This window comes from Paramisgurnus dabryanus, chromosome 17 (genome assembly GCF_030506205.2).
Source record: "Paramisgurnus dabryanus chromosome 17, PD_genome_1.1, whole genome shotgun sequence".
In the NCBI taxonomy this organism is placed as follows: Eukaryota; Metazoa; Chordata; class Actinopteri; order Cypriniformes; family Cobitidae; genus Paramisgurnus; species Paramisgurnus dabryanus.
Genome location: NC_133353.1, coordinates 2751192 through 2777850, shown reverse-complemented (window position 1 = coordinate 2777850; position 26659 = coordinate 2751192). Strand labels below are relative to the sequence as shown.

Below are 26659 nucleotides of genomic sequence, written 5' to 3'. Positions count from 1 at the left end.
GCGGCAAGCGAAGGAAAAAAATGCTACTAGAGGCACCGCCAGCTTCATTTAAGTCTATTGCATTAGCAATGCTCAAAAAAATTTAGACAAAACTGTGAAATTCGCGAGTGCCGTATACCAAGGAAATACATCTAATATGACGAGTCGCTTATTGCGACGTCATCACTAGGGTGTTGTTGATAGCACGCGATCGCAGGTGAGACAGAAACAGCACACATTGCCTTCTGTGTTTAAATGTAAATGTAACCTATTGTTCTAAGCTATTTTATGTTCATGTTGAAGTGCACTGTAAAGTTGGTACATGTAGTATAATAATACAAGTGCTCTTAAGTAAAAATTTTGATTTTGACAGACGTGAAAAACGACTTGGGTTTTTATTTTTGTAAAGAAGCCTGTTGTGACCAAAGTGTACCGAAACGTAGCGAAACCGTGACCCTAAAACCATGAGACGCACCGAACCGTGAGTAATTTGAACCGTTACACCCCTAGTCATATTAGCATATGTAAAAGTTTTTTATGCTTTAACTTAGATTAAATGTGAATGTACATCCTTACCTCGTGTAGTAGGCTATACGTGGATTAAATTAATCGCGATTAATCTATAGCAGAATAAAAGTTTTTATTTACATCATATATGTGTGTGAACTGTGTATAATAACTTTGTATAGATTAATGCACACAAATGCATGTATACATATTTAAGAAATTTTTACATGTGTATATACATTTATATATTTATGTATATTTTTATTACATACATACATACATACATATATATATATATATATATATACATATATATATATATATATATATATATATATATATATATATATATATATATATATATATATATATATATACATACACATATATATATATATATATATATATATATATATATATATATATATATATATATATATATATATATATATATATATATATATACATACACATATATATATATATATATACATATATATATATATATATACATATATATATATATATATATATATATATATACATATACATATATATATATATATATACATATATACATATATATATACATATATACATATATACATATATATATATACATATATACATATATATATATATACATATATACATATATATATACATATATATATATATATATATATACATATATATATACATATATATATATATATATATATATATATATATATACATATATATATATATATATATATATATATATATATATATATATATATATACATATATATATATATATATATATATATACATATATATATATATAAACATACATACATATATATATATATATATATATATATATATATATATATATAATAAAAAATTATTTGTTAGCCATCTCTACTTTGACCATATATATAATGTACATATAAGCTACATTCATATGTTTTAGACACTTAGCTGCTAATTCATTAGTAAGCTGATGTGATTGGTTGCATGTTTGTAACATAGGAAACCGAGGTGATTTCAAACCGCAGTCTTTGGAAAACTCTAAATTTTACGGAGAAAATACTTGGCATTGAATGATGAACATGCACATGAATTGTCTTAAGGCAGGGGTGTCCAAAGTCGGTCCTGGAGGGCCTGTGTCCTGCAGAGTTTAGCTAAAACTTCCCTCAACACACCTGCCTCAAAGTATCTAGTCTGCCTAGTAAGACCTTGATTAGCTGGATCAGGTGTGTTTGATTAGGGTTGGAATAAAACTCTGCAGAGACACCGGCCCTCCAGGAGCAGGAGTGGACACCCCTGTCTTAAGGCATTAGAAACACTACATAGAAATATAAACAACAACAAAAATGTAATTTTCACCATGGGGGGCTTATAATAAATAAATTAATTCATTAATATACTCGTGGAAAAAAAACACTTGTTTTCAGATAATGCCACTTTGAAAACATTCTTAGTGAAATAGCCATTTAGTTTTATGCTACTATTTTTACTCAGGCAATTTATTTTGAATAAACATCACATTTTTCTCAATGTCATCAGGCTGTTTGATTCAAAAACTGTAAATCCGACCGAAGCTCACTGATCAGCTGAATTGAGAGGTTCGGGTGTGCAGTGTCTTAATTTTCATTAAATGCCCTTTCCCCTCGAGGCCTCGCATCCATGGACTCAGCTGCTAACTGGGTTTCCCTTGTCACCGATACACAGGCAAATTCAATTTCCAGTCTCTCGGGTGTTCTTCCCAGGCCCCGAGCCGATGTTCCCAACAAGAAAGACTTACTCCATCATCTTGCAGCCTCAGGTTGAACAAGGTGACTAGGATACAGTTACCCATCATCCTCCAGTGTTTCCTGTTGAGATATGTCCGTACATGTGTTCGAGTGTAATGCAGGCATTTTTCACCGCTAGCGCCTCTGTCATTGGGATTAGATTAGCCTGTAGTCTCATGCCTGGTTGCTTTGCTGTATTAGCTGCGCCCCAGCAGGGCAGTGGCATTCATGGGGAGATGGCCGGTTTCTACAATAGAGATAAAGCCGCTGGATTTCGAATCACACCATGCTCGCTGACCTTCTGTGAAATGTTAAACCTCAGCCCAGCCCAGCTGCCGGCGCCCGGGCACAATCTTGCCATCTGGGAAGCATCACGGAGAAGATTTAAATTTATGGGAGCAGAATTCTGAGAGAAAGTGAATGTCAAGGTGTGCAAAGGTGTGTGTCTTTGTGTGCACGATTTTAAAGCTCCGTGGTAGCTGGATCCATTTGATTTGTGGGGCGATAAATCCGGGCTCTGCGTTGAAGAGGGTGGCATGGATCATCGCAGCAGCTCTGTAAGATTCACAGTCGCTGCATGCGTTTCAACCTTGCTGGGCTGCGAGTTGCAACCATTCTGATTTTATCCCCGTACGTCTCCTTCGGCCCCACGCAAGCCTTTCCTGGTTGGTGGCTTTCTATTGGTTAAGGATTGGAGATATTGAGAGAAATGTTCCGGTTTAAATCAAAATATGATTTGAAATTCCAGTCTTGCCATAGTTAATGTTAGTGGTTGTCTGATATGTTTTCAATTGCTTGTGTATATCATAGTATCTGGATACCAAGGTTTTTATTGGTGTATATAAGGGTCAGGTCAGGTAGAAATGGCTTTGGATAGGAAAATTCAAGGTTAAATACACATTAAGCTTAATAAACAAAATCTGTGGCATTCTTAAGCCGGGGGTATAGTATGTTTTGTTACGTGTACGCGAACATATGCACATGGTTGAACGCACAGCCTTGCAAAGTATAGTTTATTTGAGTCCATATGTGTACGCAGACGTTCGACGCATGCGCATTGAGACAAAATATACATACTACATTCTCCTGTCACAATTCACAATGCAGTGTTTCAAAAATCTGGCTGTGCCGGTACAGTACGCATGCACTCTTCTAATGACGAAAATTGTGTCACGCACACTGGACGCGGACCCACCCCCACCATTTTTCAGTATTTTACTATGTTCTTACCCAAACTTAGATGAATTAATACATACCTATCTTTTTCAATGCATGCACTTAATCTTTGTACAGCGGATCGTGAATGTGTTAGCATTTAGCCAGAACAGCACTTAGTTTGCAGCACTTCACCTCGGTGCGTACAATATAGTTGTCATTTTTTTATTTTGTGCCACCATACTTGTGTAACTACTCATGTAAGAGTCTTTAAATAGGGAAAACATGGAAGTGTTTGGTGGCTTCTAAATTCATCCCTGTTTGGATCCTAAGGAATGAATGGGGGTAGGCTAAAGGCTAACACATTCTTAACGCCCTGTACAAAGATTAAGTGTATGCATTAAAAAAGATAGATGTGTATTCATTTGTCTAAGTTGAGGTAAGAACATAGTAAAATATTGAAAAACTGTGGTGTTTTCCTTTAAGCAAAGCCCTTTCTTCCCGCTTTTCCAAGTGTGCACTTTGGATTGTTTTGGAGAAAATGTGACCCTGGACCAAAAATTAAGTTGCATGGGTATATTTGTATCAATAGCCAACAATATATTATATGGGTCAAAATAATTGATTCTGCATTTATGCCCAAAATCATTAGGATATTAAGTAAAGATCATGTTTCATGAAAATATTTTGTAAATTTCCTACCATAATTACTGTATATCAAAACTTCAGTTTTGTAAGTGGAGGCAGTTGCTAAGGACTTCATTTGGACAACTTTAAAGATGTTTATTTTCTCAATATTTAATTTTTTTTGCTCCCCCCAGATTTCAGATTTCCAGTTGTATCTCAGCCAAATATTGTCCCATTTAAACTAACCATAAATCAACAGAAAGCTTATTTATTCAACTTTCATATTTTGTTAATCTCAATAAAAAATAAAAAATAAACTATCCTTATGGCTGGTTTTGTGGTCCTGGTTAGGGTTGCACCAGTCGTTTGTAAGTTCTTACTTAAACTGGGACGTAAAGTCCAAACTAGAGGCTTAGTAACTACTAGCTAGTTTATAACTAACTTTGTACTTTATTCGGTTGCACCTTTTGTTTTTAAGGCAGAATGTAGCTAGTAGGTCGTAAGCTCTCTCTATTTTGCTTAACCCAATCACAAGCCTTCTAATAGGTAAACAGGAAATAGTTTAAACAGTGCGTAATTTCAAACTCATTCTTGACTGGCCTAAACTAAAAGTTAAAAAAGACGTTAAAGCAAACGTTATCGAATTCAAAACATTACACTTTAAATTGAAAATATCTATCCCACACATGGAGGAGAAAATAAACAGGAAGAAAATTTCAGTCATGAAGAAATTCTTATTTTAATAAATGGATACAAAGAAAACAAAACAGATCTTGAAAACTCACGAGGTCATTGATGTGATCTTATCTGGCTGGCATCTTATTCCGACCGCTATTTATGGACAGAGGCTTTTGTAAATATTTAGTTACAACGCATTGTTAGGTTTAAACTAAGTTTAGTGGTGCAACGAAAAACATTTAGTGCGTAAGTTATATCTTAGTGCCCATTTACGTCGTAACTAGGCTACGTTGTAACTTACAAACAGCTGGTGCAACCGGCCCCTGGTTCACAAATTTTAAATGGCTTTTAAGTAACTTCCTAGGCATCCAGTTATGCCTTACTGTGCTTTCATACCGCCACCGGCAAGGGCGCCAAAGTGGCCGGAAGTCATTCATTTTCAATGAAAGCCGGCGGTGAGCTCCGTTTGGGGCAGCGGCGCATCATGTATGGCGTGAGCGGCGAGGAGAGTTGAAATCAGCTCAACTTTATGGTAACGAGCAATTACGCGGTTTGGTGGCTACCAATCGGAAGGTGTAAACCTCCGGCGGCAACCAATCGGAAGGCGGAAACCTCCGCTTGAGAGAATTCCAGAGAATGCATTCGAGCATCAGAGTGTCCACTACACCTTTTCTATAGCGTCGCTAGTAGGGCAGCCAGAGCTTTTATTGACGCTCTCGCCGGTGGCGGTGTGAAAGCACAGTTAGGATTCAGAGAGAAAAAATTGCAGCTGTAAATGACAGAGAAATGTCCAGTGCTGTTCATAGAGATGATGAGTTGAGTTCTTCATCCTCCCCTGTAAAAAATGCTGGGTTGTTTCAACGCCCGGTTGGGTAAAATATGGAAATTTCTAGGTTAATTTAACCCCAGTGGTTGGGTTTGTCCAAATTTTACCCCAAAATGGGTTGAAACAACCCAGTGTGCTCTTCGAAATTGTAGCAATAGGCTCTACATCATGCGGGGGGTTGGTAGAAATGATTGAGGTCCATTAAACGTGATTACATTATGGATATAAATCCATGGTCATATACAGCATTGTGCTTTTATGGAGAGCCATTACAACATTTATTTCTCAGCTCTTGTTCAATTTGTACCTTTTTTTGCTCTTCAGGCGTCTAATAAGAAGCGATGGGCAAAAGAATGAAAGCATGCTGATACGGAGTAAAAACACAGTTTCAAATTATTAGAACTAGTGGTGGACCTCCGAGGTTCACGGGTGAAAGAATTAACACAGCTTGTCACTTTATCCCAGCCATCCTCTCGTTACCAGGGTAACGGACGCCCGCGTGCCTCGGAGTAACCGTGGTGACACAGTTGCCGCAGCAGCCTGCCTGAACCTTTTCTCATTGAGGAGATGAAGAGACCAGGAATCGGAGTCTGTGTCTCTACAGAACAGTGATAATCTCGCCTAATGACCTCTGTGGGGAAAATAAATGCAGCTTCTGACATTGTCAAATCTTTGTTTTGGCTATAATGAGCTCTCTGCTACTAGGTAGAACATTCACGGTAATCGACTTATTGGGCAGCGTGAGATAAAACAGTTTTACAATATCAGAGCTTATAGTCAGTCTGGCTTTGTGTGCTCATATTAGAGCAAGATAATTCAGTAGTGAAATAACACAATTCTCCATAATGTTGTTGTCCGAACAGTTCAAGGACAAACATCTCTTTCTCATTTAGTTTTATACTAAACCTTAACCGTGTTGCAGAGTCGAATGGAAAGCTTAAGAGACATGGATCAAGGCGAAAGGAGACTCTTTTCTGTCAGACCTTCATTAATATCACAGATGTGTTCACTTACAATGCTGTCTGCTTTTACCTCCTTCACAGAGGGTAAAATGAGGTTGGGCTCTGAGGTGGAGGGGGTAGACGACATTCCACTTTTAAGGCAGTCTTTTAGCAAGGGAGCAACCTCTTTAATATCTGTACTCTCTCAGTTTAAAAAATGGGATCAGAAAGAATGTGACCCTTAAAACAAATGGTAAAAATATGTACCTCAGCTGTCACTGTGGCAGAACCCTTTTAAAAGTTCCTAATATGTGCCATTATGTACAGATATGTATACATTTACTACCAATATGTATCTTTGAGGTACTAATATGAACTCTTTAGGAGCAAAGCAATACTTTTTGAAAGGGTACAACCCAAGTGACAGCAGAAGTACATATACATTTTTCTAACAGTGCATGAACTAACAATGAGTAAAACTTCTACAGCATTTATTAATCTTTGTTCGTGTTAATTTCAACATTTGCTAATACATTTTTAAATTGGAAGTTGTATCTGTTAGTTACTGTAATGCACAATGAACTAACATGAACAATTGGCATTAACAAAGATTAAAGGTCCAGTGACCAATGACAGTGGCTGTATCATTTCTAGTGTAAATAAATGGACATATATGAAATATTAAAATGGATTTAAACATTGTTTGGTTAAAAATAAGCATTTCTCTCAGTTTAAAGTGAAAGTGAAGATAGCGTCCGCGAGACGAGTCCACTATCGCCCCCTGCAGGCATTTGTTATAATACATACATAATGCTTTTTATTTATAGGACACAAATGTAATGTGTTTGTTAATGTTGTTTAATGTAACTTGGTTTTAATACTATATTTGAACCAATTATTATTATTGCATCTTCGTTATTTTGTAATTTTAAAGGCTACTGCTCACTTGGGTCTATTTTTATTACCCAAATATAACAAATTACTTCATTATCAGTTAGCAAAATGATTGTTAAGGACAGTCCTTGATTAGTTAAAACCTTTAAAAATAACATGATTTCAGTTTCTTATTCATTTATTTAATCATTGAGGATTTCTTAAATAGTGTAAAAATATTGTCTCGTCTCGTGAACCCAATCTCGTGTCTCGTCTCGTCTCGTGGATTAAGTGTCTTGTCACACCCCTAATTTAAGGTGTTCAAATATAACATGTTTCCTGTGTGAAAAAAGTATTTTATGGGGTATACGGGCCGACGTCTTTCTTGTTCTATGAAATCCCTCTTTCAGAAATACGTAACGTGTTTTGATTGTAGCTTGTTTAGTGTGTTGGAAAATGTTGGAAAACTATATTGATTATTGTTAGTTACTATTAGCAAATGCGCTAAAAACAGTTAGTGCTACAAACTACACTTCACGTAAACATTGTGAAACCGCGAACTTGGCAGTTATGGGTCTGACATATCGAAATTAGCATCTATTTACATGCACATATGTGACCAGTCACGGAAAGTAGGGACACAAGTCGGATCTGGGCATTTTGAGTTATTCACAGATTCTGAAAGTGCAGTTTCTAAGCTTTCCAACGATGTGTAACACATGGAAATCTGATAAGATTTGGAGAAGTTGTGGCCATTTGAATATAGGAACTCAGAAATACTCAAACCGAGAAAATCGAGACGAAAGGGACTCTTCTTTTCAGCTGGGGGAGACAATAGGGCTCATTTACATCTCATTTAGCTAAGCCATGCCTCCTGTAAAACCCTTTTTGAGATGTTCTAGCATCATATGTAGTATTTTATGACCAAATGACAACCCGCAAAAATAAACATGACTCTTTTACCTTTGTGGGGATCACAAGTCGAATCCAGTCTGTTTCAGATTATCCAATGTCCATATTTGTCCACAAATGCGTATAATCCGTGAAATATAGATTGTTTACATCAGACTTCGCATGAATGTCTGGTAATACAATATAATATATAATCTGAAGACTATTTAAATCGTAACATGTAAGGGTATATGAGCTTACATTCCGTTAAACACATGAACCCGCCTTCAAAGTTTGTATTTAAAATAGGGAAGTAGTATAATAGATCATCCAAACAGCGCCGTCGAAAACATGACATCCTTTAGAGAGGTTACCAATGGCTCGCTCGTTCCTCCATCAGCCAATGACTTCATGGAAAATATTGATAGACAAAACATGTAGCCAATTATATGAAGAATACAACTATATCTGTGTAACTTCTGTGTGTTTGGACTCATGCTGCGCTGCAAGAACTGACATACAGATGACGTCAAAGTACCGCGAGAGCGAGTCGAAATTAAACTACTCCGTAAGATTTCTTGAAGAGCTCTCGCGGTACTTTGACGTCATCCGACTGCGGCGCCGCATAAAGTCAGTGACGCGGCTGACGTACGATGCGGCTGACTGTTATTTGTTCTGCCCCAGCTTCTTTTATTTTTCTTTTGTTTTGTGCGCCCGAGCTTTACAGTCTGGGGAGACGAACGCTATAAGTTTGAAAAAAAAAAAAAACTTAGCAAACATGTCTGAGGAACAGGGCAGCGCGTCACTACAGTCACGTGACTTCACGCTCGAGCCGGAAGAGAAGACAATGCTGAATAAAGTCGTAATTCTGCTATTTTTGGACCAAACTGTATTTTCGATGCATCAACACAATCTTACTGACCCACTGATGTCACATGGACTACTTTGATGATGTTTTTATTAACTTTCTGGACATGGAAACCATACATAGATTTTCAATGATGGGGAAAGCTCTCGGACTAAATCTAACGATAAAACATCTTAAACTGTGTTCCGAAGATGAACGGAGGTCTTCCGAGTTTAGAACGACATAAGGGTGAGTCATTAATTTCATTATTTTCATTTTTGGGCGAACTATCCTTATTTAGTAGTCACGCTGTTCCCTTTGTGGGCGGAGGCGAAAACACAAGCTTATCCAGTATGTAAATATACACACAGACAATGACGCCCCCCGCTGCACGCTAGAATCTCCGGAAAAACAAGCCTATTTTAACCGCAAAATGTACGCTTTTAAATATACAAAAACTGCTATCTCAAACATGGAGAGGATTCTTCGTGATCTCAACTAACAGATTCTGCAATAAAACGAAAATCACAAATTTCGAAAAAAAAACTTTGTTTCTCATTTTCTCGAAACTTGTGCTGCCGACTTGAGTCCCTGGTTTCCGTGACGGGTCACATATGCTATTATGATTCACAAAGATGATTTTTACTAATAAAATTGTCGGCTACAAAAGAAAGACTTTAAAACAAAATGTAAACCGTTACTCATTAAATTATGCAATTAGCCATTTGAGCCCAATTGCATCACGTCTATATTTTCTACAGGAACCTTTGTTTATGATGCATGGTTCCACTAATGGTTTTTAAACGGAGTTAAAACCTAATGTAAAAATTCTGTTTCCTTACTGTGGTTCACACCAGCCACGTTTGAGGCGTCAAATTCGCGTCTACCGCGTCTAGTTTTCTGCTTGAAATTTGGAGTTTACTCGCTTCATTAGCAATTGAAAGCTTAGTCATTGAGACATTCATGCGGAAATTCGCGTCATGGGAGTGGCTTCTGCGACTCCGCTTGCTTCCTGTAATCACGTCACTACTAGAGCAAGCTCCTGATTGGTTAACGCGACACGTTTTATCGCCAAAGTAAAAAAAATTCAAATCACGCGTTTCACGTGGCAACGCTCAATTCGCCCCATTCACGCAAACTAGACGCCCGTCTACCGCGCCATGCTAAACTCAGCACAAAGACCTCCAGACGCGCATCAAAGCATCTTCACATTGACTTAACATTGAAATCACTTGCGCTTGACGCCTCTACCGCGGCTGGTGTGAACTCAGCATTACACCTCTTGCCTACAGCACTACAACAAAAGTGATTGTTTAAGCTGTAAACTGGCGTAGATCCATTCATTAGTGTCTTTGCCACGTCCAACTCACCAAGTGCACTTTTGATATTCCTGTTAACATAGCAAATAAAACTCATCTTTCAGCAGCAGTAAGGCGAGACAGAAGTCAAGAGTACTGATGATTTTTCATGTTATCCTTCAGGTATGCTTTCAAACAACGAGTCAATTATGTGGAACAGCATTTCGAATTATTCGCAGACTGTTTGTGCACAAAGTTTTGGCTTTGATTAAATACTCTTGGGATAGATTAATCAAAAGAATGGTTGTAAATCATTTCTGCAAGTACCAGCCCATGATAACTGCGTTAAGCTGTGGAAACTCTTGCTCAATACTTGGCTCTGGGCAAAACACTGGTGCACACACAGACACGCTGTAATTAAAAGCTGTATTTTCAACTGGGATAAATAGACCCACTTCAACTTATGTTGGTTTTTATTTTCAAAGAAAGATTAAAGCTTCCTTGTTTAATTGTAGCTATTTGAACTCCGAGAGGTTGTTTTGTGGCCGCTCAGCTGAGCCTTTTGAGTTTGACGTGCTTTATGCTCTCTGAGGTTTGTGAAATCTCTACCTGCTACTTCTCTGTTGTGAACTGATAAGAGGAGTGCTTTAAAAACAGGCTGAGTGCAGCTATTTACTGCCTTGGCGGCACCGAGAACGCAACCTTTCACCCCTCCCTCATTCCCGAATATTGACGGCACATGACTTTTGCTCAAAGCCAAAATCTTTACAGACTGATCTTCGTGCAGCTTTCGAACTTCCTCAAGAAAATATCAGCAGTCGATTTTTTTTTCCCATGTTAATGACTGACATTACTTGTGGATGTTTTATAAAGAAGCAAGTCTCTGCAGCAGATTGGAAGTCACAAACTTTTATCCAATCAGCTGAGATGGGGGCGTGGCACTCTGAATGAGGGCGGGGTTTCCATAGGCCACACCACACAGGTAAACACTTGAGGCAGATGGGTTAAGGCTTGCCACGAGTTTGACGTATGCTTTGGAGTGTTTACGCTCTCAAAACTGTGTCATTTGGAGCGCCTTGGAATTATGGGAACCGTGATATGAGATTTCAAATAATTGCCCTTTAGACAAGAGGGAAGAAAGGATTTTGACACTAGAGGTAAGAGAAACCTTTAACTTGCCGGTTTTGAATGAAATTTAAGGGTGGGTAAATCAAACTTTAAGTCACAGTTACAGCTCAGATGGTTAAGTGCATCGTGTGTAAGGAAGTCTTAAGGGAAGATTGCCAATTGTTCTGTTGACGTTCTTGTCAAAGCATTTCGTATTTCTGAGCGTTTGTTCAGAGTTCAGCACGGGTATAGTATTTCTTGCTTTGTTTTTATACTTTTGTACCCTCCAGCAACAAAACAAACCCTTCTAAGGAACTGCACTCATTTCCAACTCATTGACAGCTGGTTTGTCATCAGGTTTGCGAGGAAAAAAGTAGGCAATGCTCACACGCTTGCAGTTAGTTTGCATACTTAGAGAGTAATGGATTTAAACTTTTGTGGATATTTGTTCCTATACTGTTGAGTAGAGATGTACCATTACATTTGACTTTTGCTACAAGATCATGTAGACTTGAATTGGACCCAGTCACAAGCAAAGCAACTTAGTTTTTTCCCATTGACTCAGTTAAGATTTAACACCAGCATGAATAGACTATTACTCTTGTATCACCCACTTAAAATGAGCTCGGTGCTTGTTTTTACGCATCGCCCCCAATCAACCGTACAGAAAAATGACAGCTTGGCATTCGCCCGGCTTGTAACATCAGGACGGTCCTCGGCTGCGTGTTGAATAGAGGATCTCTCTTGGCACTCGAACATGCGGTTATTAGTCAGATGTTAGGATGGCTGATGAGGAAACGAAGCGCTGTTCTTTGTCAAGGAACTCGCTTTGTTATGTCACTCAATGAATGTACGGAATAACGTTATGCGTCGTAACACATGGCAGATATGGGAACATACTCATTAATTCAACGACCGATTGCTTGCATATGCAGATGCAAATCGCGGTATTAAATACAAAGTGCATGTACGCACGCGTTTGCGAACCGATTTATAACCGAACAAATGTTGATTTTGACAGGCAGATGGTATTTAGGCTATGATCAGAGCATGATGCCTAATTATCTGTAGCTTAACCCCACCCTCTGTGATCTGGCTTTTCGACTTCACCTGGACTTACAGCTATAGATCATAAAACCATTAGCTTGATAAACTCTAGCTGATATAATAGGATAGTTTCAAAAATTAATAAGCTGCCTACATGGGCGGCTGTCTTCTGTGGTAACACTAGAATACACTAGACTGTTATAATATACAGTAGGTGAATTATTTGAATTGATTTGTGCAGGAGGTACAATATACTTATGGTTACACTTTATTTTGAGACGACTGCTGCCTATTAGTAACTTTGCACATACCTGTCAACAAATTCTCAATTATTTCCCACTACATGCCCAGCAAGCAATTTTGCATTTAAAAGACATCCTAATAGCTGTCCAAACACAGCCCAACAAAACAATGTGGGCTGTCAGTGGAAATGTAACGTGTAACAATAGACCAAAAATAAATAAAAAAGATTAATAAATAATTTGAATGAAAGTCACTGTTGACTTTGCTTACATAAAGGAGTATCATACATCTCGCAAGTTATTTTGCCAAAAAGGACATGTAACCAAATTCAAGGTTATTTTGGCTTGAAGTGGGTTACTTGTAGCCGCACTTTATGTGACCCTAGACACACAAAACCAGTTATAGGGGTCAGTTTTCTTCAAAATTATTTGAACGTTGAATAAATAAGCTTTTCATTGATGTATGGTTTGTTAGGATAGGACAATATTTGGCAGAGATACAACTATTTGAATATCTTGGCAATAAAATCAAGATCGTCTTTAGTTGTCCAAATGAATTCCTTAGCAGGTGTTCAGCATCACAATTTTTAAAAAGCCATTTTTTTTTACATAAAAGATTAAGGTCTGAGCTTACTATAACCATTATTTTTAGAGGATTTAAAAAATGTTTCCTTTAGAATTATTTACATTTTTTAGATTATCATTATCAAAAATGATCATTACCGCAACATGATATTACATTAAATATATGCATTTACAAACTCATGTTTCGGTACTGAGAACTAAAAAGTTGTCTAGGTACTATGACAAACAAAATTTCAACTTTTATCCGGAGAGGAAAAATAAGAACTGCTTACCTGGTAGCCTTCTTGAGTGTCACAGTCAATTATGTCCCTTCCAACATTTTTTTTTTAAATGTTAGTTCCTTGAGAGCTTAAAGAATGATTGAAAATTGTTGCGGAGGATGAGAAAATTGGTCTTGGACACATTTATATTCCTTATTATTGTCTCCACATTTACCAATGATCACCAAATACCACATGTTTCTTTACTGTAAATGTTTATAGTATAACATGCACTGAAACTTTTTATTTTTTAGATTTTTTTAATTATACATTTTCCATGTCAAAGAACCCAAATCCAGTCATGGACACGTTGCGGTAATGAAAATGTTCCCCTTAAATGTGGAAAAACAACAAAATTGGTTTGTATGATGTCATTTAAAATCATTTGCAAATAGGACATGAAGAGATGTTTATAACTGTATGCTTCTTATTTTAATACTCTTACTTTGCATTTACATTTTTTATCAAAATGTTTCATGACACCTCATAAGTCTATGTTCACGAGAATCATCCTTACGGAAATACATATGACACTGTTTTTTACCTGATGGGAGGGGTTCTAGTGGACCAATCACAGCGCTTGCGGTCCGCGTAGAACTGACATGCTGTTAAGGCTACGCAGAGGCTACAGATAATAACCCACAGCGTAGAGCTTACGCACGACTATAAATTGGACTTTAGGAGTAGAGTTAGGATAGGGGTTAGGGTTAGTACTGTAGGATGCGTTGACATGTAGTTGCAAAGTTACTTAGAGTTAGTAAAATGTTTTAAGTGGATTTTCGAAGTGAAGTGTTACCATATTTACTTTGCCATATTTGGATAAAATAGTCAGTTTATAATGTTTAAATAATTTCTATTGATAATTGAATTTAGAGCATATTTACATTTGCTTCATTCCCACTTTCGAAAATATTTTGTTCACTCAACTTGTTGCTGTGCATTCAGCAGCTGCCTTTTCTTTGTGTGATACTACCACTGAATTTGCCAAAAGCAGCATATCCTAGAAAGCAGCTTAATTAAGTTGCCTATCCTGTCGAAACAGCGTTTAAGCCAGGGGCATTTATGTGATGTCTACATACTTCTATAAACTCTTAAATATTGTTTTCTGTTTTTACCAACGGGGTGCAGGTGGCTGTGGATGTTAAGGGTAATGCCAAAGTCAGCTAACAGAAACAGAAACCGTTAAATTTGTTTCCCATGCAAGCCTGAAACTAATATTCATACCGTACATCACTCTGCTGTTTTTTCACATCTGCCATTTGTTTGTGTTTACTGCATGGTTACAATTATTTTGCATTATTTTTTGGGTGCATTGCATGTTGCAAGTCACAATAAAGGAAAATGATTCCAGATTTATGTTTTAAAAGATTCTTTCATGTACTGAAATTATCCAGAGCCTAAAACAAATCATGGTTAAAGTTCATCATGTTGCGATATTCGAAAGCCTTTCTCAAAAACTTTCTCTGAAGTTGAAAATAATGGTCAAGAATGATGTTTCGGGTCCTTTGGGACACAATTGGCAGTCGCCAGCAAATTAAGCCTAAACAGATCCCTGTGTTGTCATGGCAACAGTGCAATTAAATTACTTTACTGTCAGCTGTAATATAATTTTCTTGCGCAGCGGCTCACGGGACCGAATCGCCCCATCGGAGGCAGAGTGAGATGAGCGCTCCTTATTGGAAAGATGCAGTACATTGATTTTTCATGAATGATTTTAGTGTCCGCATTGCATTTCAATGTGTGGATGGCGAGTTTGAACAAGAGGCGATTTCGTTCCACATTAAGATGCTGCACAGTACTGGAGTATAATCTTAAGTGTATCTCTTTTATGAATGACAGTCGGGTTGTTCAGAATAAAGTCATTTGAGATGATTTGATTGCTTAATTTTACTGTTTTCCAAAGTAATTTATGTCCGAATCGTAGTTGAATGTTGGGCGGTGACTTGGTATTACTTTTGGAGACAGACCATCACGTCGGGTGCATTGAGTAAGCGAGTAAGTGAGGGAAAGTGAGAGAGAGAGAGAGACATAAATTGATCTTTGTGACAGATTGCATTGAAGGTGACAGTCTGGTGTCATGTTAAAAGTATTTAAGTCAGTGACCCTTGCATTCAGCCCAGTTCATTACGGATTGGTGTGTTACAGTTGACAATAGGTAATGATTAAACTAGTAATACTGTTATTGCAGACCTTTACAATAGTGAGAGTGGGCTAAACAAATTATTAAATCATATTCAAATTGTTGTTCATTCAATTTATCGCCCTAATTATGAGCTTTAACCTCCTAAGACCTGAATTTCCACATACATGGACATAAAACTGTTTTGTTGTTTGGATACTTAATTCTGTGTAACTGGAACCTGTTATAGTTGGAAGAAATCTGAAAAAAAGACCAACCAAAGCTAGGATCTTAGGAGGATAAACAAAAAAATAAATCAAAGGGCCCATATTATTAAAGGGTTACTCAACTTTCATAAAAAATCAGATAATTTACTCACCCCCATGCCATCCAAGATGTTTATGTCATTTTTTATTCAGTCAAGAAGAAATTACGTTTTTTGAGAAAACATTATCTTCATATAGTCGACTCAACAGTTTACAGTTTCAATGCAGCTTCAAAGGGCTCCAAACGATCCAAACCGAGGCATGAAGGATTTAGTAAAATTATAGTAATTTTCACCCAACTTCTTGTCTTGCAAAAGCCCTGAGCCGCGCCAGTGCGACATTTCGGATTACTTAATCACGTCAAAAGGTCACACGGTACATATGTGTAACGCACACTTGCGGACCATTTTCAACAATAAACTGACACAAAAGTACTATTTGCACAGGATTAGTATTTTCTGGGGACCTTGTGTGATTTAGAAATGATCCCCCAGATTTAAGTTTGTGTGGCCTATTCGCACGGGATAAGCAAAGCCGGTGATTTTACTTACATTTACTGACTCCTGATATGATGTTGAGGCTTTGCGTAACACCTTGTCCTATTCGCGCAACGGCGTGACGCGGTAAAATTTACCTGTGCCATGTTATTTAAAGTTTTTTATCCTAATCAGCCGTGTCGCGAAGCCGCACCGTGTTCAGCGTCGTTGGATTCTATTTTAGAAACAGTTTTGCAATGTCACAGTTGACAGATCTGCCTAAACTTGGATATTTCAAATAATGACAGATAAATCTGCCCATTCTGAATATTAATCATCAAACATGGACGAGAAGAGACTGATTAGATGTTTAAAATCTGAAATATATAACAAATCCCTCAAGTTTCACAAGGAAAGCCATAAGAAGGTGAGGGATGTGTCTTCGAACTCTATGTGCGCTTCTCAGCTGCAGTGCAAGAGGCGCAGAAACTAAATAGAAATGGCAGACAGGTAACAAAAGCCTTGAAAAATTATATACTACCCCGCCAAATCCTGGCCAAATTAAAGAGTTTGCCGATTCACACAAGACTAATATTATAACAAGACCTAAGAGTTCGGCAAAATATGGTAGGTCATTTGTGGGGGAATTTTTACTTTTACAAATTATAGACATGGCCTATTCGCACAAGATTAAAGGTCACGTTCTTCCTGATCCCATTTTTTAAACCCTAGTTAGTGTGTAATGTTGCTATAATAGCATAAATAATACCTGTACAATGATAAAGCTCAAAGTTCACTGCCAGGCGATATATTTTCTTTAACAAAATTCGCCTTTCAAAGCCTACAGTGAACGGCCGGTTTGCACTACAGCCCTCCACTTCCTGCTTTAATGACGTCAGTAGAACAGTTTTTTGACTAAACTCCGCCCACAGGAATACGTCAACCGCCAGCTAAGCTAACGGCAAGCTAAGCTGCTATCGAATCACAGCACACTAAACAAACTACACAATCAGAACTCATTACGTGTTTCTGAAGGAGGGACTCCATAGAACAAGGAAGCCCGCTTTGATGACAGTGAAAATATCGTCAATTGTGTGAAAATACCGAGTTTTTTACATGTGAAACATGAACACATGTAATATTGCGCACTGTAAACACAATCAAAGCTTTAAAAATGCAGAAAGAACGGGACCTTTAAGATCATCGACAACCTCCGCAATTGTTACAAATTGGTAGAGGTCACCAGGTAAAACGAATCCCGCGCAAATAGGGCTAAAGACATTAAAAAGTATCATTACACTTACAACAAAGTCAGAACGGTCCTCTTTCTCTTTCTCTAAACACTGGCGCATCACAAGGCTAGTGCATTTTTTGCGAAAATTACAATCATTTCACTAGATAAGATAATTACGCCTCAGTTGGGATCATTTAGAGCCCTTTGAAACTGCATTGAAACTGTAAACTGTTGAGGTCCACTATATGGAGAAAAATCCTGTAATGTTTTAATAAAAAAAACTTAATTTCTTCTTGACTGAACAAAGACAGACATAAACATCTTGGATGACATGGGGATGAGTAAATTATCAGATTTTTTTATGTAAATGAAGTAATCCTTTAACTTTAATGGCCATTTTCCTCTACAGACGTTACCTTCATCTTAAAAGAAAAAAAACAGTTTTTCAATATTTTACTATGTTTTTACCTCATCTTATACCTCAACTATATTGTATGGTGGAAGAGCACTTAGCAGCACTTCGACCTCGGCACACAGTAACATCATCACACCCCCCCTCGCTTAAACTTCCATCAATATTACTGCACCCGAGGTCGAAGTGCTACAAACATAGTTCAATATAGTTCTTAATACAATATAGTTCTTAATTTTTATCCGTTTAAAAAATTGCCACGTTTAGTTTTGTGCCACCATAACTACTCTGGTAATAGTCTTTAAATAGGGAAAACATGGAAGTGTTTGGTAGCTTCTAAATTCATCCCTGTTTGGATCCTAAGGAATGAATGGGGCTAGGCTAAATGCTAACACATTCACGACATGCTGTACAAAGATTAAGTGCACGCATTGAAAAAGATAGGGATGTATTAATTAGTCTAAGTTGGGGTAAGAACATAGTAAAATATTGGAAAACTGTGATGTTTTCCTTTAAACACAAGTGTACACAAAAAAAGTACGTCATGGTAACTTAAACATCAGGGTGGATAAGTCTTTGTTGTATATTACGTGTGATGCATACCAAAAAAGCTTGTATGTCAACATGAAACCGAAAGAACAGACGTGTAGATAGCCATAAGCGATCTTTTCCCTTTTACTCTTCAAATATTTCACACTATAGATAGGCATCTTGTGACACTCTGTGTTTGCTCATCCCAGTAGACATCGCCGGCCGGCGTGCCGTGCGTTCCTGCTGCTGACAGAATGGGGTGGTTCTCATACTGTACTATGAGAGCATGTTTTGTTCCTTAAAAGGAATCCAGAGTTTCCCGCAGTGCCCTTGTGATCTGATTGTCAAGTATTCTTAATCATCCTTCAGGGTCTGTAAGTATCTTCAGTGAGTGTGCATTTACATTTGTGCATGTGGCGACGCTTTTATCCACAGCGACTTACAGTGCATCAGTGTGTGTGTTCCCTAGGAATTGAACCCACAACTTTGTGCTAATGCAATGCTCTACCAATTGAGCTAGATGGTGGTTGATCTGTTCATCCGGAATTTGTATGTTTACCCTCCCTTACGTGTTTGGTGAGATATTAGGGTTGACCCAAGAACAAAAAATATTTATCTTGTGAACGTAGAAATTTAACAGTCATGTTTACAAAGTTTTCTCTCGTGTCTCCTATAGGAGCTCTGGTCTAAATGGGTCCGGTTATGCCTCCCAGTAAGAAGCCGGAAGGATCCGGGGTCAGCGTCGCGAGCGGCCTGAGACAGTTTTATCAGGCGAGCTCCATCACACGTGCCTTGCAGGAGGCAGATGAGATGGACCTGGCTCTTCCCACCATCAAGCTTGAGAAGGGCAGTGTGGAAGATGAGGAACTTACCAACCTCAACTGGCTCCACGAAAGCAAGAACCTTCTTAACAGCTTCGGCGATCCCGTGCTGAGGAGCGTCAGCCCCGTACAGGACCTGGACGACGACACCCCACCTTCCCCGGCCCATTCTGACATCCCGTACGATGCCAAGCAGAACCCGAACTGCAAACCACCTTATTCATTCAGTTGCCTCATCTTCATGGCCATTGAAGATGCCCCTTCCAAGAGACTTCCGGTTAAAGACATTTACAATTGGATCCTGGAACACTTCCCATATTTTGCCAACGCCCCCACGGGGTGGAAGAACTCAGTCAGGCACAATCTGTCTCTCAATAAGTGTTTTAAGAAAGTGGATAAGGACCGGAGTCAGGTAAAAACGCATGAATCTTTACCTGCTGAGTGGGAAGTGCTTTATTTTTCGACTACATGCAGTCTTTATGGCTGGTGTTTTTTCTGTTAAGTTTTGTAACATGTACATTTTCAAGTTCTAGGCAGTCACCACAATTTGTTTTTGTAGTTAATTTTCTAATTTTATAGTTAAATGAATAAAAAAGCTATTGCCCTTTCAAACATATCGTACGTAGGCCACTACTTGTTCTAGTACGGGAATAGTAACTTTTTTTTTTTTCAAAATTACTCAGCTGTAGGTTACATGGTTTTATGAATACAGTTTTAAAGTCTGTGTTGGTGGGTGTGGGGTGTGACCTACCTTTTGTTATCTTGAGGTTGATAACAGTAGACTCTGATTGAATGGATTTTTATATGAGAACATTTTGTAATTGTTTGATAAGCAGATACAGCGCATGAATTGGAACTCATTATATGCTTATTGAGTATTGATTAAGTTATTTTCAAAGCCAGTGTGTGTGTGTGTGTGTGTGTGTGTGTGTGTGTGTGTGTGTGTGTGTGTGTGTGTGTGTGTGTGTGTGTGTGTGTGTGTGTGTGTAGATCTGTGTGTGTGTGTTTATGTTGGGAATGTCTGTGTAGATCAGTGTGTTTTATGTTGTGCGTTTGTGTGGATCTGTCTGCGTTTAAGTTGTGCATGTGTCTGTCTCTAGATCTGTTTGTTAATGTTGCGTACGTGTATGTTTGTGTAGATCTGTGTGTGTTTATGTTGTCAATGTGTCTGTGTGTGTTATGTTGTGCACTTGTAGATCTGTGTGTGTGTGTGTGTTATGTTGCATGTGTGTAGATCTGTATGTGGTGTGTTGTGCATGTGTGTGTTATGTTGTGCGTTTGTGTAAATCTGTCTGTGTTTAAGTTGTGCATGTGTCTGTCTCTAGATCTGTTTGTTTTTGTTGTGTAAGTGTATGTTTGTGTAGATCTGTGTGTGTTTATGTTGTGAATGTGTCTGTGTGTGTTATGTTGTGCACGTGTAGATCTGTATGTGTGTGTTATGATGTGCGTTTGTGTGGATCTGCCTGTGTTTAAGTTGTGCATGTGTCTGTCTCTAGATCTGTTTGTTTATGTTGTGTACGTGTATGTTTGTGTAGATCTGTGTGTGTTTATGTTGTGCACGTGTAGATCTGTGTGTGTGTGTTATGTTGTGCATGTGCGTAGATCTGTATGTTGTGTTTTGTGCATGTGTGTGTTATGATGTGCTTTGTGTGGATCTGTCTGTGTTTAAGTTGTACATGTATCAGTCTCTAGATCTGTTTGTTAATGTTGCGTACGTGTATGTTTGTGTAGATCTGTGTGTGTTTATGTTGTCAATGTGTCTGTGTGTGTTATGTTGTGCACTTGTAGATCTGTGTGTGTGTGTTATGTTGCATGTGTGTAGATCTGTATGTGGTGTGTTGTGCATGTGTGTGTTATGTTGTGCGTTTGTGTAAATCTGTCTGTGTTTAAGTTGTGCATGTGTCTGTCTCTAGATCTGTTTGTTTTTGTTGTGTAAGTGTATGTTTGTGTAGATCTGTGTGTGTTTATGTTGTGAATGTGTCTGTGTGTGTTATGTTGTGCACGTGTAGATCTGTATGTGTGTGTTATGATGTGCGTTTGTGTGGATCTGTCTGTGTTTAAGTTGTACATGTATCGGTCTCTAGATCTGTTTGTTTATGTTGTGTAAGTGTATGTTTGTGTAGATCTGTGTGTGTTTATGTTGTCAATGTGTCTGTGTGTGTTATGTTGTGCAAGTGTAGATCTGTATGTGTGTGTGTGTGTGTGTGTTATGTTGTGCATGTGTGTAGATCTGTATGTTGTGTGTTGTGCATGTGTGTGTTATGATGTGCGTTTGTGTGGATCTGTCTGTGTTTAAGTTGTACATGTATCGGTCTCTAGATCTGTTTGTTTATGTTGTGTACGTGTATGTTTGTGTAGATCTGTGTGTGTTTATGTTGTCAATGTGTCTGTGTGTGTTATGTTGTGCACGTGTAGATCTGTGTGTGTGTGTTATGTTGTGCATGTGCGTAGATCTGTATGTTGTGTGTTGTGCATGTGTGTGTTATGATGTGCTTTGTGTGGATCTGTCTGTGTTTAAGTTGTACATGTATCAGTCTCTAGATCTGTTTGTTAATGTTGCGTACGTGTATGTTTGTGTAGATCTGTGTGTGTTTATGTTGTCAATGTGTCTGTGTGTGTTATGTTGTGCACTTGTAGATCTGTGTGTGTGTGTTATGTTGCATGTGTGTAGATCTGTATGTGGTGTGTTGTGCATGTGTGTGTTATGTTGTGCGTTTGTGTAAATCTGTCTGTGTTTAAGTTGTGCATGTGTCTGTCTCTAGATCTGTTTGTTTTTGTTGTGTAAGTGTATGTTTGTGTAGATCTGTGTGTGTTTATGTTGTGAATGTGTCTGTGTGTGTTATGTTGTGCACGTGTAGATCTGTATGTGTGTGTTATGATGTGCGTTTGTGTGGATCTGTCTGTGTTTAAGTTGTACATGTATCGGTCTCTAGATCTGTTTGTTTATGTTGTGTAAGTGTATGTTTGTGTAGATCTGTGTGTGTTTATGTTGTCAATGTGTCTGTGTGTGTTATGTTGTGCAAGTGTAGATCTGTATGTGTGTGTGTGTGTGTGTGTGTGTGTGTTATGTTGTGCATGTGTGTAGATCTGTATGTTGTGTGTTGTGCATGTGTGTGTTATGATGTGCGTTTGTGTGGATCTGTCTGTGTTTAAGTTGTACATGTATCGGTCTCTAGATCTGTTTGTTTATGTTGTGTACGTGTATGTTTGTGTAGATCTGTGTGTGTTTATGTTGTCAATGTGTCTGTGTGTGTTATGTTGTGCACGTGTAGATCTGTGTGTGTTATGTTGTGCATGTGTGTAGATCTGTATGTTGTGTGTTGTGCATGTGTGTGTTATGATGTGCGTTTGTGTGGATCTGTCTGTGTTTAAGTTGTACATGTATCGGTCTCTAGATCTGTTTGTTTATGTTGTGTACGTGTATGTTTGTGTAGATCTGTGTGTGTTTATGTTGTCAATGTGTCTGTGTGTGTTATGTTGTGCACGTGTAGATCTGTGTGTGTGTGTGTGTGTGTGTGTGTGTTATGTTGTGCATGTGTGTAGATCTGTATGTTGTGTGTTGTGCATGTGTGTGTTATGATGTGCGTTTGTGTGGATCTGTCTGTGTTTAAGTTGTACATGTATCGGTCTCTAGATCTGTTTGTTTATGTTGTGTACGTGTATGTTTGTGTAGATCTGTGTGTGTTTATGTTGTCAATGTGTCTGTGTGTGTTATGTTGTGCACGTGTAGATCTGTGTGTGTGTGTGTTATGTTGTGCATGTGTGTAGATCTGTATGTTGTGTGTTGTGCATGTGTGTGTTATGATGTGCGTTTGTGTGGATCTGTCTGTGTTTAAGTTGTACATGTATCGGTCTCTAGATCTGTGTGTTATGTTGTGTATGTCTCTCTGTGTGTGTTATGTTATGCATGTGTGTTTAGATCAGTGTGTGTTTTGTTATGAATTTGTGTGGATCTGGCTGTGTTTAAATTGTGCATGTGTCTCTAGATCTGTTTGTGTTATGTTTTTGTAGATCTGTGTTTGTATATGTTGTGAATGTGTATGTGTGTGTTATGTTGTGTATGTGTAGATCTGTGTGTGTTATGTTGTGTATGTGTCTCTGTGTGTGTTATGTTATGCATGTGTGTGTAGATCTGTGTGTGTGTTATGTTGTGTATGCGCTCTGTGTGTGTTATGTTGTGTGTTTGTGTGGATCTGTCTGTGTTTAACTTGTGCATGTGTCTGTCTAGATTTGTTTGTGTTATGTTTTGTGCGTGTCTGCTTGTGTAGATCTGTCTGTGTTTATGTTGTGAAATGTGTCTGTGTGTGTTATGTTTTGCATGTGTGTGTAGATCTGTGTGTGTTATGTTGTGTATGCGCTCTGTGTGTGTTATGTTGTGTATTTGTGTAGATCTGTGTGTTTATATTGTAAATGTGTGTGTGTATCAGTGTGTGTTATGTTGTGCGTGTGTGTGTGTGCGTGCGTGCGTGTGTGTGTGTGTGTGTGTGTGTGTGTGTGTGTGTGTGTGTGTGTGTGTGTGTGTGTGTGTGTGTGTGTGTGTGTGTGTGCGTGCACCTGTCTGTGTTTAACTTGTGCATGTGTCTTTTTCTAGATCTGTTTGTGTTATGATTAGTACGTGTCTGTTTGTGTAGATCTGTGTGTGTGTGTGTGTGTGTGTGTGTGTCTCTGTGTGTGTTATGTTATGCATGTGTGTGTAGATCAGTGTGTGTTATGTTGTGCGTGCATGTGGATCTGTCTGTGTTTTACTTATGAATGTATCTGTCTCTAGATCTGTTTGTGTTATGTTTTGTGCATGTCTGCTTGTGTAGATCTATGTGTGTTTATGTTGTGAAATGTGTCTCTATGTGTTATGTTGTGCATATGTAGATCTGTGTGTTATGTTGTGTATGTGTGTGTAGATCTGTGTGTGTTATGCTATGCGTTTATGTGGATCTGTCTGTGTTTAACTTGTGCATGTGTCTGTCTCTAGATCTGTTTGTGTTATGTTGTGCATTTGTGTGTAGATCTGTGTATGTTTGTGTTATGATGTACGTGTGTAGATCTGTGTCTGTGCAAATCTGTGTTTATGGTGTGTGTGTAGATCTGTGTGTGTTATGTTGTGCATGTATCTATGTGTTAGTATGAGAACAGTAAAGTCGCTCCATGTGACTCTCAGTTCACTGCCATCTGCTCTCTGACTGTGAAGCGACTGTAGTGAGAATTTTTGTATATGTATCTCCATAGAAACAGCTATACAGTTGAAATAGAAAGTAAGCTGTTGCTGTAGCAACAGAGAAACTGTGCGTGAGTGTTAGAGGTCTTCTCTGGTCCAAAGAAATGTACCCGACCCGAAATGACCCGAATCACTTTATACCCGAACCCGACGTGCATAAATAATAAAAAAATGAAAAAAGACCCGACCCGAGACAAACCCGAGAAAATTAGTCCGACCTGAACTAGTGGCAATTTTTTTGTAACCCGACTGGACCCGAATGTACACGGCACTGACGTGTGTGCATTCTGCAGACCCACACGCAGCTGTCAGAAAGAAAGAAACTCTGCTGTCCTCGCAACCAATTTGGCGAGCTGCTCCATTTGTTTTGCTTTGTTATCTGACGACACCAAGGTTACTGCTAAAATGTACATTTAAAATTGACTGACATGTCGAACTTAACGAAAATTTACCTACCGCCAGCCACACAATGTCGCAAGCACTCTTGGCAAACAGATGAGGGGTTTGAAAAAGACATTGACGCACACACGCGAGAGAGTTCGGGTCTTCTCGGGTCCGTTCAGCAAAAACACATTCATTTTAAATTACCCGAGACCCGATAGCGCTATTATTATACCCGACCCGTGTCCGAGGCGCATGTGAATCTTTTAGACCCAAACCCGATCGGGTCTCGGGTCGGACCTCGGGTTTTCTGATCTAAGTGGACCCGTGAAGACCTCTTGTGTGTGTGTGTGAGAGAGAGAGAGAGAGAGAGAGAGAGAGAGAGAGAGAGAGAGAGAGAGAGTTCTAGCTGAGAAAGGCTAATCCAGTGATGGCAGCACATTGGTGTCTCTCTCTCTCTCTCTCTCTCTCTCTCTCTCTCTCTTTGTGTGTGTGTGTGTTTCGCTGTATCAGTGTATTGTTTTTGCATCACCTGGACAAAATATTCACCCCAGAGTTTTGAAGGTCACTGTTTTGCATTACAGCACCACCCTAAAGCAGTGGTTCTCAAACTTTTCAGTGTGCGCCCCCCACATGTTTAGGGTGCACCCCTTCGTGCCACCTCCACAGGACAGTGAGTGCTTTTAGTCTATAGCGACAATATCCAAACTTAAGATTTTATTCTTGAGCTTGATTTTAATGCCCTCATCTAATGTTAACAGCTTTGCCATCCAATATTCAATGGTGACGTGCTGAGGCTCGCACTGTCGGGTTGGTTTTCTTCATTCAGCTGAACTGTGTGAGTTCGAGCTCAGGGCTTTACCGAATTAGGGGTTTCTTGTCTTGGCTCTTTATTGCTTAAAGAACCACATAATGTAAGAGAAGTAACACAGCTTGCTAAGCAATCCATCACTATTATTATTGCTCACACTTGAGGTTTGAGAAATCAACATACCCTTAACCTTTAATATCAAACTTTGGCATTGAACTTGTTCATGCTGTGAACATGAGTGATACCTCGGATCATGTGGCATGCTAAGCTAAAGTGTTTTGTAAACTTCACTAAATGAAGGACAGCCATATGTAAGCACTACAGTATTTTAGATTTTGGGCGTCTTACTGTAGCAAGCCTTGCAACATCTAAGTAAACACCCCTTGCGTTATAGTAGTTTTGCATGGGCAAGCATTACTGTACACTACATTTTAAAAAGTTTTAACAAAATACTAAATGATGACAGTATCACTGAGACATTAGAGCTCTTTTCTTCATACTTGTTTCCTAAATAAATGTATTTTGCACAAAAAAAAAACACAGGTCACAAGTCACCCTTAGCTGTATGCTTGGTAATTTGCCATTTGATTTCATTTCTCCAGCCTCATTGGCCTACTTAATGAACGAGATGACTATTTTAAGTCTGTTTTAATTTCAGATTCATTGTGGATTTGCTATGCAATCATGCATCACCCTCCATAATGAGACAGTGAGGGGCAAATTAAACCAGCAAAATAAGAGTCTAAATAAAC

The 26659-nt window shown here is 38.4% G+C and overlaps 1 protein-coding gene across 5 annotated transcripts in view; it reads left to right on the top strand.

The window, feature by feature from the left end:
• Window positions 1-26659, top strand: part of foxn3 (forkhead box N3) — a 152680-nt gene that overhangs the window by 20312 nt on the left and 105709 nt on the right. For 2 of the 5 annotated variants that reach the window (XM_065244820.2, XM_065244826.2), the window contains exon 2: window positions 19359-19915. In XM_065244820.2, coding sequence (XP_065100892.1) covers window positions 19373-19915 — 543 coding nt within the window. In that variant the 5' untranslated portion in view covers window positions 19359-19372. Of the gene's footprint in view, window positions 1-11415; window positions 11561-18891; window positions 19057-19135; window positions 19259-19358; window positions 19916-26659 lie in introns of those variants that run through there. The other 3 variants (XM_065244822.2, XM_065244825.2, XM_065244827.2) reach the window with 3 other exon arrangements.